The sequence below is a fragment of the Poecilia mexicana genome, unplaced genomic scaffold, assembly GCF_051168715.1.
Source record: "Poecilia mexicana isolate PSO_F unplaced genomic scaffold, ASM5116871v1 scaffold_18, whole genome shotgun sequence".
Taxonomy (NCBI): domain Eukaryota; kingdom Metazoa; phylum Chordata; class Actinopteri; order Cyprinodontiformes; family Poeciliidae; genus Poecilia; species Poecilia mexicana.
Window position 1 is genome coordinate 16,148,135 of NW_028263387.1, and position 12,193 is coordinate 16,160,327.

At 40.4% G+C, this 12,193-nt stretch overlaps 1 protein-coding gene across 2 annotated transcripts; it reads right to left on the reverse strand.

The window, feature by feature from the left end:
- Positions 1-1,760: 1,760 nt before the first annotated feature.
- Positions 1,761-12,107, reverse strand: myoz2a (myozenin 2a). 2 transcript variants are annotated; one of them, XM_015008296.2, is made up of 6 exons: positions 10,400-12,107; positions 9,620-9,712; positions 8,770-8,936; positions 6,212-6,347; positions 3,368-3,551; positions 1,761-2,242 (listed from the first exon to the last, which is right to left on the reverse strand). In XM_015008296.2, exons 2-6 carry the CDS (start codon positions 9,699-9,701, stop codon positions 2,017-2,019), a joined length of 795 nt encoding a protein of 264 aa, XP_014863782.2. In that variant the 5' UTR covers positions 9,702-9,712; positions 10,400-12,107; the 3' UTR covers positions 1,761-2,016. The 2 variants fall into 2 exon arrangements, with proteins under 2 accessions (XP_014863782.2, XP_087871484.1); XM_088015358.1 differs by lacking the exon at positions 10,400-12,107 and having other exon boundaries at positions 9,620-10,390.
- Positions 12,108-12,193: the final 86 nt, after the last annotated feature.

A 12,193-nucleotide genomic window follows, 5' to 3' on the forward strand; every position in this document is an offset into this window, starting at 1 on the left:
AACCCCCCAAACAGGATTTCCAAACACAAAAACAATATCTGCAAGACAAATGACCTCTAATCTATTTTAATCATTTGTTTACACAAATGTTATGTCTTACCAGGGGTTTAGCGTGGCCTTTCAAGGAGCCTAAACCAGGCCCTCCAAACATGCTGTGTTAGTCATTATTGTCCTGTTGGTACACACCTGTGTACCAACAGGTGTGTACCAACGTTTGTTCGCAGATTTTCAATCATATGATCCAAACGTCACCAAACTACCAACACTCAAACCGATAATAAGCACTGTGCTGCTTTCAAATACAATTGGACATCCAATCCGCCACAACTATGTTCCTGTTCAATTCACTGTCCTTTATTTTATGCATCAGCTTGTGTCTCATCTTCTGATCCCACTTTGATTTAATTTTCGCCTTATTTAGCTGTGCACCACATGGGGTCACAAAGACCAAGGGACCTCATCTACAATTAGAGCAGCTCAACAGACCAGAAAGCAAAGGTTAATGCGGTAAAAAGAGAAATAAGTCAGAATAACCTTGACATGGTTGCAATTGAGACATCCATGGATGAGAGCAGAGAAAAAGAGAACCTCAAAAGATATACAGATTATTAGCTACTGCACTCAGAAATGGGTTTTATGCGAAACTTTACTGATCAAGCATAAAATTCTGAATGCATTAGAAAACAAATTCTGAAAATGTTCAATATAAAATAATACACTTGATGTATAGTTTGATGAAATAATTTTTTTTTAACATTTATTTTATAATAGAGTGTTTAAATTAACAAAATTTTTAGTAAATTCTGTATTTATTTGAAACCCTTGCACTGAAGCAAAATTTGGCTTCAGTTGCTCATCAAACCAAAGCGTTGACTTGGCCTCCAGATTTCGACGATCCGAATCAAAACATGAATGTTTGAGAAATGGCGCTCCGATCAACAGAAACCGATTTAAAGGTTTCGCTGCCAATTTCTTGGTGACAGACTCCACAGGGGTCTTGAGATATCAGAGTGGTTTGGCACTGCTATTTAGTTTGTGGTCATAATGTTTACCCAATTGTTGCATAATATTTACAGAATTCAAACTAATATCTGGAATTTTCCCCACATTTACTACATGAAAGGGAACAAATAAGTGGTAAAAACCTGCAAAAACAAGATAATAAAGCAATTTTCTCTTTAATGAGGATGCAAGCTTCAAAGTAACTGCAGTGAACATGAACTATGACATTTTTTAAGTCTAATGAGAAAGTAAATCACGGTTATATTTAATTTATGTAGGACAGTTTCTTAAATTGCTAACAAACTTCATCGACAGTCTCGTCCAACCTGGAAGCACCTTAAAGCCAGCCTGTTGTGCATGAGAAAGCTCCTGCGGTAATGAAACAGAGGCGGGAGGGAGAGGGAATAAGCGTCTGGGCACAGCTCATCGAGCGGCTCAGCCATGAATCCCAGCCCCAACGACCGGGTGCTGCCGCAAGGTGAAAGACACATCCGTCAGGCCGCTCGTGTCACTGGAGCAGATTTGATTTGTCAAGATGCGAGACCTTGAGGCATGCAACGCTGGCTCACATGCATCTTCTGCCTCCCACACAACACAATGCGAGACGGTAGCGCGCAGAAACTCAACTGAGAGGTCAGCGTCGCTCACTCTGGCACGCTGGGAGCGTGCTGTGAAACTGGCTACGAAGCTGCAGTTCAAAGCATAAAGATAAGTCTTACCATCAATAAAATTAAAAAGAAAACAAATCTAAAGATTGCTTCTGTTGTATTTTTGCCTCGCTTTATTTTGAGAAAAGCATTGTTGTGAACATTAATATACAATCTCACTTTATTTCAATACATCTCCTTCTAAAGTTACATGGTTACACTTTACCTTTCCCACCATCTGTGTGATAGTTACCAACAGGAGGTTTTCTCTCAAGCTCCTGCTCTGAAACAAATGTCACCAAGCCCACAATAACCTTGGGTGAAGCTGCTACTTCCAAAGCCTCCCCTGCGATGTTTCTGCTTGGGTTCAAAGGTCTTCTGACTCAGGGATGAGTGTGGGCTCGAGGGAGACATTCGGGAGTGTGACTGAGCCACCGGTTGACACCCAGCCTAGAGCCGCTCTATTGAAGGATGGCCGGTTCAGAGCATAATCCCCCTGGAGAGCGGGGACCTCTGGGAACGTCTCCACCTGCAGCGCTGCGATGGGGTCAGGTCTCGGCGCCTTGCTGAAACCTCCGAAAGGGGTTGCCACCCTGGAGGTGACAGAGGGACGGTGTTAATGTTGGCTGCCATGTGCTAATGAGAGTCACTGCTGTGACATTTGAAGTTGTGTTACTAATTAAAGCCAGGATGTGACCAGGGGGGTGTTCTGCAAGTCTGCATTGGTTACAGAGAGGTACACAGCATGTTAGGTGTAGGCAGTGTTCTATATGATTAAATCGAAAAGGGCAAATTGTTACAAGAGGCAAAAGTTACACAGTTTTAACTTATGAAATGCTAGACTTTGGAATGGAAATGTTTTGGATAATGATAGCACAATGCAAGATGGCCACAAGGAGTGAATTTGGAGAAATACGTCCGCTTTATTAAGAAAAACATGATCGAAAATATTAAATCGCTAAACTGTATATATGTATATCACGTAATTGGATGTATTATTAGATGTTTTTGGTTTTATTGGAAAGCTTCCTTTTCTGTGAAAACAAATTACTTAAGGGCAAATTCTGCTGACACCTAGTGGGGAAGCTGCAGAATGCAAACAGGTGAAGCTTCATCCCGTATTTAGTTTTCAAGAAATTATTTATTATCGCTATGCAGTGTAAAGATTTTTCAAAAGATAATTAAAGGGGTTATATAGAATATACTGACATCTGGTGGCAGCGTTTTAAAATGCATCCATCAAAGCATATTCATCTAATTTGTTATTGATAAATAAGCTATGTAATTAAATGCACCAGGTGGGACTCTGCTGACTCCTAGTGGTGAAGTTGCAGATTGCATCCCTCTGAATGTGTCCTACATCCCCGAATAATTTTCTGGAAAATAAATAAATAAGTTCGTGATATATTAAGTAGAAATTTGTAATCAATAAGTTAAAGAATTAACGCGACAGACTCATCACACCTACTAGTGAAGTAGACGGTGAATATGCAACAATTCACACTTAATTACCTACAAATAATAGATTTTGGAAACATATTGCAAAGATTTAGTCTAAAGAAATTGCCTAATGAAAAGAACAGTATGTGAAATCTGGCACATAGTGAGCTAAATATACTACACATGATGGATTATGTAAAGCACTGGTAGACGTACGCATGGATTAGATTATGTAAATCATCCTTATTTCAGCTGGAGTACCTCCTGATGAGTGCTACCTGTTGAAGCTTTTGTATCCTGGCAGGTTTGTCTGGGGCTCCAGTTCCGGCATGCGGGAAACGAGCGTGTCAGCCAAAGCAGGGTCACTGATGATGGCCTGCTCCCAGGGCGAGTGGTATGACTTTGGCACAGCTGTACTGTTGAACTTCTCTGGAGGGATGTCCTTCAAAGGACCTCCATATCCTGAGCAGGTCATACAACACAGATATGAATTTTCTTCATTTTCTGTGCATTTTTTATCACTCATTTTCTTCTCACATGCTTTTGAAAAAGCATACAAAGGAGGACAGAAGTTATTGTACAGTGTCTGGCAAAAGTAGCTGTAGTCCTTGAACTTTTGTCACAACCCACAAACCTCATGTCACAATCCTAGAATATTTGGGATTTGGTTTTCTTTTGTGTTTGTATTTTGATCCATTTCTTTGTGGTTTATTTACGTTCTGTTAACCTGGTAAAAACAACTCCCAGGTCCTGCATTTTCTTTTGTACAGAGGGTCTGGGCTGTCGGCTATTGAGAAACGACTGCTTCTTGGACATGTGGACTCTTTTGAAGTTTTAAATGTTACACAATTGCTAACGTTTGTACTTGACGTATGTAATGCGCCAGCTTTACGCTACGAAGTTTAGCGGAAATTTCATGTGCTGCAAACAATCATCCCCCGCTGTGAGGAGAAAAGTGCTGAACTGAGTGAGGCACGTTCACTTCCACTACACTGTCATTGCTAAAACTGCAGGCAGACTACAATACTAAAACAACGCAGAAAAACGATTTCTCAATTTCTCCTTCTGTTCTACTGATTGGCCTGGTAGAAATTCCACCGGAGGAATCCAAGTAAATGGGAGAAAGCACAAGCTGTGCTACAAGCGACAGTTGAATTGAGCGGAATAGTGCAGAAAGGCAATAGCCAGCCTAATGTTCAATGGATACTGTCATATAATGTATTATTGCTCAACAGGTCTTGCTATGCTCATCAGTATGGCTTTAAAGATTTAATTGTATCTTCTGTATTTAGTTTCTTCATTATTCCTTTGTTCTGACTATAATAAACCTTCTCTATTTACTGTGGAGAGTGCTGAGGCATGATCAGGCTCTAAAAACGTATCTTGTGCTTTGAACTTAAGACAGGGGACACTTTAATCCATCACCTAAAAAAAAAACCAATGTACACCATACTTCAGTTTTGTTAGTGGAAAAAAAGGGGTCAAATATTCATAATTTCCCTTCCGCTTATACAATATGTTGTGTTGGATGATTACATAAAATACCAATAAAATAAATTGTTTGTGGTTGAAATGGGGCAAAAATATGAAGAACGTTCAAGCTGTGGCAATATTATTGCAAAAAAAACAACAAAAAAACATAAAAGAAAAAATTTTTTTAAGAGGTTTTGTTTGAACAACATATCAACTAAAGATTCCTTGCAGACGGTGGAATGTGTAAAATGTTCACGTGGGCGTGTGATATTGCTGTTTTTGTTAAAGTTCACAGCAAAACAAACAAAGAGGCTGGGTTAAGCACGCATGTCTCCTCGCTTTGCACATGGATGTTGATGGGGAGAGGCCTTTCCAAAGCACTATCCTTCAAGCTCAGAGCTTCACTGAGGGGGGGCTCAGCCGTTATGTAATGTGCTGGGGGGGTGGCGGGTTGTCTGTTCACCTCCTAACCTCATACAATGAACAATTCCCCCTCCTTTCCTGAGTTTATGTTTCACCCTGCAGGAAGCAGGAGGGAGCAAACAGAACTGAAGGGGAAGTTTACACATTTTAGGGGAGAATCTGTAACAAAGCACTGTGTTATTTTTATTTATTTTTGAAGAATACTGTAGCTGAGGTCAAACATTTGGCTGATATTTTCTCTTGCACAGCCAGCTAATTGAAGAGAGAGAGAGAGAAACACGGATTTCTGAAGAAGAGTTTAATATTTATGACCGCAGTCTTATTAAGATCCTCCAAAGCTTCAAATTAAAACGAAACATGCACCTCCGTGGGAGCCGGAGGTGCTATTTTGAGACTTTTTAACCATCCGACACCGTTTGCACTTTGGCCCGGTTTCTGCAACAGCTGGAGTGACTTCATTCGGATACAGTAGGGATGGTGTCTGGTCCAGAAATAACTGGCCCTACCCCATCCCAGGATGCACTGATCCTTAACGCAGCGTTGGTTTTCTGTCAGCTGGACTAAACTTTAGGACATGAAGGGAGGATGTGGGCGCAATGCAGATGGTATCTGTGGCCGGAGAGGCAAACAGGAAACATGTCCTGTGGGGCAAAACTCAACAAATTTTTAAAAAGATGTTCAAGGCTGATAGGGAGGGGAGCGAGGTTAAGGACTATAAAACCGATGGACGAAGAAGGGAATGTGAGGGCGGAAAACAAAGCAGTGGAATGATAAAAAAAAAAAAGTGTAATCATATTTTTGCCTGAGGGCGGCAGATTCCAGGCAAGAAGAAACTGTTTTGCTTTGTGATCAAAGCCTGCGTCAGGACAAACAATGAAAACGGTTGAATCCTTATCAAAACAGGGAACAGCCAGTACTCTGCGCACAGCACGTCCTCTCGGCGTCTCCACCCGAAGCAAAAGCTGCGTTGTACACTTAATGAATATGTAATAAAGAATTTAAATAACGTAAACGAAGCTTGTTCAAAGTTTATTTAGACTGAATTATGGAAATAAAGTAAATATTCTCAGCGGGCCGCTGGTTGCGAGAGAGAGAGAGAGCAGAGCAGAGCAGAGCGATGGAACGGAGCTCGGCCAGACACTTTTAGCCACAGCGTATCAACAGCACATGATTCCACAGGGTCCTTGAAACACGTTGCAGTGCACTGTATCAGCAATGTTACTGACCCGGGGCGATGCTGTCCGGATTTGGCACCATTGTGGTATCTGATGCATTGGATGTCACTTGAGAAGGCTGCTGGACACCCAAGTCATTCCCACCGCCGGTGGCGGGGTTGTACTCGGTCTGGAAAACTTCTTGGCTCTGTAAGAGAGATCAAAGAGATGGAAAAAAAGTTGATTCTTGCTCAAAGTCCTGACAGCCTATTTTCAAATTCTGGTGGAGACCAACATATTTTTAGTGTTTGTAAAAAAAAAATTCTTGGTATTTCAAAGACTATGTACCCTATACAAGGTTATAGGGCCTTTAAATGGGTGTGGCCCACAGCATCACTGTTCTTAGCATCCTTTGTACTTAGCAGTGGTTTTTTTTTTTACCCCTTCTCCATCCTCCAGACTAGTGACCAGTTTGTATAATCAAGAAAAACAGACTCTTACTTACCCAAAAGTGAAAAGCAAATTGTTACATTGACTTGAATTATTATGGGTGCCAGGGTGTAATGGTCTTAAAAACACCCATATCTCCATGATAAAAGGTTGTTTTCTCTAACTGTTAGAGTCCAGCATGGGGTAATGAAGGAAATCAAAGTGTGTTAAAAGTTAGATTTGAGGTGTTTCTCTGCACTAAACATACTGGACATGTTGTCTTGTGGATATATTTTCCACTTTTGATTGCTACTTTTTTTTTTCTGGTAAGTAGATAAAATACATTTTTACAATTCTCTGCCAACTTTTTGACACGTTGTTTTCTTGGCTCGGGATGAATTATACTGCAGCGTAGGCTCTCGGCTTTCATCCATCGGAAAGATATTTATGATGATTTACTCTGGGACTTCCTCAGGAAATGTTGACAACTTGAAACAAAATGCCCCCATCGCCCAGAGCAATAAATAAAGCGAGAAGTGTGAGTCTTTCTTTTTCGTTCAACTTTAGGGGGTTAAAATCTTAGGTATAGGTGAAGCATAATAATTATCTTATTTACAAAATTCAAGGGGGCAAAGTGATGTATAAAAAGCTAACAGAGAGGGAAAAGGAAAAGGGAGGGAAACAAGAGCTCTAATATTTAATTAAGTGTTACAAAGAGAAACCTGGTGTGTCTTGACTGCATTTTACAAGAGACAGGTCAGGCAGAGAGGGGGAAGAGCGGACTTGGCATACACATGAAGCACATTAATAAGGCCACTCATGTCCTGGCAAAATATATATACTGTATTTTTCAGTGCGGCTTTTCTGTGGATTTTTCTTCAACCACCAGGGGGCTCTTTAGCAGGAAGTGAATCATTGGAAGTCAAAATTGGAAATCACGTAAGCTCGGCGTGAACAAATCCATGGTTCGGCGTTGGAGACACAGGGCTGCGTCCTTAATAACAGATTTATTAAGGACCCAAGCCTCTGCTGTGTCCTTGTGGAAAACCGAGAGCGGCGGGGATACCAGCGGCTTACAGCCTTGTGCAACTTTCCAGTTCTCTTTTTCTTTTTTACTTTGTGGGTGAGGCTTATAGCGAGGTGCGCTTTAAAGTCCGGAAAACACGGTAAATTAAGTTGTAACTAGTTTTAGGTGACTCTTGTTTCAGTGACTGCATGACATCACCATACACAGGCCTGGCATAGTAATTTTACTATGGTCCTGTATTATAAAAATGATACAGTATTACTAAATCTTTTGACAAATATACAGTTGTAGAAAAACTCAAGTGGGAGTTCTAGACGCCTAGTTGCTGTCATTTTCTGTCTTGCTGTTATTTTTATGTTTTCTGCCTTTGGGACAGGGCTGTCAAGCAACAGATCCTCTAAAGATCAAAATTTAAAACTGCTTCAATACAAAGTTATTTCTTAACCCGTTCATATAGGTGGAGAAATTAGTCATGCTATAATTCAGTAGAATATAGCTAGCACATTCATTGTATGTTGTTTTTATTAAAATTGTAATGGATGTCTTCATTTATAATTATATTTCTACTTCCTTTGTTTACTCAGGCACCTAAGAAATGCTTTATCTTTGATGGAGAAAGAAAGGGAGCTTTAAAACAAAATTTAAAAGGACACAAAAGAATTAAAAAAAATCTAATAAACTAATTACATTCACACAAACATTATACACACAAAATGTGATATTCAGGTTTTCATCATTGCTTTCTTTCCTGTTTTTTTTAATCTGTGGTTTATCTGCAAAGTGATTGCGACTTTTCTACATTTTTCCAGCAAAATAAGTTTAACAATAAACCCCCATATTTGTTGACTCACCAACAAATATGGGGAATTTGCACTGTTCTGCTCCCATAGTATCTATTTTCCCACAGCAGCATCTATCTGCTACCCTTGCTAAACTCAATAATTAAGAGCTTGTGACTCAACCGTAAAAACTGTTTTTGCACATAAGCTTTTGTTTAAATTAAACAATCTGATGGCCACAGTTGGGATATTTTGTGGATTTGCATTCAGAGAAGCCATGCTGTGACTTCATCCACACTTTAAATTCAACGCTCTGTACCAACTCTGTATAATGTGTATATTAGGGTGATTACAGTTCTATTACAGTTACACTTCTATTTGTGTTTTTCCCTTACATTTAGCTGGTTGTTGGTTTCATTTTGGATGCTCTCAAAAGTGTATTTTTCAGAGCGTCTCTGGCGCATTTTGAAGAGTCGTGAGCCGCGGTTGGAGGCGAGCGACAGCTCCTCCAGCATGATGTCTTTAGGAACACTCACTTTCTTCCCAAGGTCCATGTGTGCATCTGTAAGGGAGTGAGAGGAGACTATGTCAGATATTCTGTGCATTTGTGCACAAATGGTGATCAGACCACTTTTGCCTGTTTATATACAGGCAACAATAGCAAAGATGTCTGTACCTCTTGAACTTTTTCTAATTTTTTAAATCAATGTATTTTATTAGGATTTTATTTTTCTAATGAGCACGCACAATGACATTTTTAGTTTATCGATTGGTTTCAATACGTTTGTTCTGTTTGTAGTTATTAGTAGTTCTTCATTGCCAAACGAAGACTATTTTTGCATGACATGCAACTGCTTCCAGAATGATGAATGAGATATTTTCTCCGCACGTCAACTCATGTCTGTCGCTTGTTTTGCAGTTAGCTCATGATCATGTAGATGTCACAAGCCTGCATCTAAATACGAGATCTATAATTTGCCAGAATAACTTTCAGCTGTCAGAAGCCTTCAGACTCCCCCCCACCTCCCCCAACCCAGCAGAGCACAGTTGTCCTCCCCCTGGAATAACATGTTTGAATGACAAAGACAAAGGGATTATTTCTTGGGCCTATAAATGCATTGGCTTGTTTGTTTGTTTATAGTCAAAGCTGAACATGAGAGAGAAAGTAAATGGATAAAATGATCGGAATGCGAGGTAAAACCAAAAGAACGGACAGGTCAAGGTGAGGCTGTATCAGATGGGTACCTTCCTGGCCTTGCACCTCTCTGCAGATTGCTGCCGCCTGCATTTTCCTCTCCCTGGTTGTCATGGTGGAAAACTGCGACATGATGGCTGCCCCTGGGAATTTGTTGCCGTGAGGCACAGAAAAGTCACAGGAGACACCTCACATCAGTACAAGCTCTTCAGATAAAAAAAAAACAAAAAAACGGGAGACCAAACAAGAGGCAATCTAGGCATTGATTGGCCAACATATAGCATCCACTGCACGCACAAAAACCCACCGAAGCAGACAGAATTTATTAGGGTGGTGAAAAGGGCAAAGTTAGCACATCCCTTTAAATAACCTTGGGTTGTTAAACGCCAAGCACATGCTCTTCAGATGTGGCAGCTGGCCGTGTCAGGCGTATCTGGGAATCAATATGTTTGAAATTGTCCGGGTGGCCTGATGTTGGGGACGTGGCTGGAGAACAAGGTGCTGTCACAGCTAACATGCGAGGCAGCAAATAAAATCAGCACAAAGTACAGTCACTTAAAACAAAGGAATTACTCATTGTTATTCATATTTCAAATTAAAAGGTGTAACCAATGAGTTTCACAAATTTTATTTTCAACAATCCTGAAAATGTGTCTGCGAGCTAAGCAAACGTGCATATTTGCTAAAACTAACTGAGAAACACGGAGGAGTACCAGGAAAATCCAGTGGAAACAATTCCAAGTGGTGAGCAAGGTCGTGTTTGATCCAAAGCACAAGTGTCACATCAGAGGTGGGAAGCACACCTGCGGAGAGGCCCCTGTGATGCTTACCTGTCCTGAAGGCCCCTCAGGGGGTCGCCTCAAGTTGTGCCTGTCTCCTCGGGGTGGGAAGCCGGAAAGGTGAGAGGCTGCCGTAGAGTAGATCAGAGTGGGTGCTCGCGATCCCCGACACTGGAGTTCGTGGCGGGGAGGGGGGTTGAATCCTGACCTGACTGACTGTGTGACTGAGTAAGTGGGCAAGTGGGTGGGTGGGTGTCAGTTTGTCTGTTGTCATTGGTATTTGGTTCACAAGCTCTAAATTTAGACCCCTGCGCCAACTGCCTACTTTGCCCTCCTGTTAGCCAGCAGCAGCTCAGGATTGTGTGCACTGATTTATGAATGAGAGTAGCTTAAATAGTATTTTTGTTTTCGTTGAGACTTAAGTGGTATGTTTGTATTGAACAGAATTAATGAAATAATTAATGCAGAAATGGAAACAAAATTTGAACATGCCTTAAAAGTAGCTATGAACAATTAAAGCTCATTTCAGGATGACAAACCAAAACTAAATGTGTTTATTTTAAGCAAACATTTTTCCCTCAAGTCACTTGGACATGTACCTTTTAACAAATCTTTTGAGTTCGGCTATCTTGGAAATGAAAACATAAAGTGTTCAGGCTCTTTCTGTGTGGGGTCGTGTTAAGCTATCAGGAGTCGGTGTTAGCCTTAATCTCAGTTTCATGGAAAATTTGTGGGCAGAACTGAAAAGTGTGTGAGCAAGGTGACTGACAAACCAAACTCTGTTGCGCCAGTTCTGTATGGAAGAACGGGACAAAATTCTTACCTACTATTGTAATATGCTTGAAGAAGAATATCCAAAACTTTTAACCAAAGTCAGACAGTTTAAAGGCAGTTCAACAAGATATTGAAATATAAACTTCTGACTTTGAAAACAAAGCAAAACAAAAAAAACTAAAATTTTTGTACTGCAAATAATGCACACATTTCACAACAGTAAATGTAGAAAAGTACAACAATCTCTGGAAATGTTTATATTATTTTCTGACATTTAGCAAATATAAATTGCTTTGATAATCATTGCAGACCTACAACTGCAAAGGTTTTGTCTGATTTAACAACAGACAGTGAGAATCGGTTGTGTCCCCCTAGGGAGTGTATGTGGTTTTAGCTGCGTCTGTTGTGCAGTAGTGTTTTGCCAACATGGGGCATAACTGACATACTGGACATGCACTTAAAAACACGTCGCTCAAAAGAATTAAAACAAAATTAGCTGTAATCTTCCACAATAGTTCCTGAAAAGCGCAATAAGTGGTGAAAATCTGTTGGGAATGTGGTCTTGAAAGTTTGTTTTAAATGCAGTTATGGAAAAAAAAAGTCACTCATTTGTCTTAAATTACCACCACTATGTTTTTATTAACCTATATAAGTTTTACCTATATATACTTTATTTATTACTATAAGAGACATGAGGAAGGATGACTGTGTTTTCACCTCAGAGCAACAGGATTATTCTATGTACTGCCATCTTAAACATTTCCTAATTTGCTGGTGCTGCTTTGTATGGCACTTGCTCACATTCCATTTCGACAAAAGGCGAATCATTTCCCAGATCTAAATTGCTAAGGGAAATTTCTGTTTATAGTCTCCCCTTATTCTGTTATCTCTCGTTCTCTAATGGCCCAGCTACAGTAGGTTGACCCTGTTTTTACATAACCAGCGGTCACCATGGAAATGAGTCCTGCTCCCCCAACCCCCACCGCGCTGTACGTGGAGCAACTCTTATTAAAAGAAATCCTTCTGGGAAGGTGCAGCAAGCAACAAGTGGCCCAAAGCAAATTTCTTTTC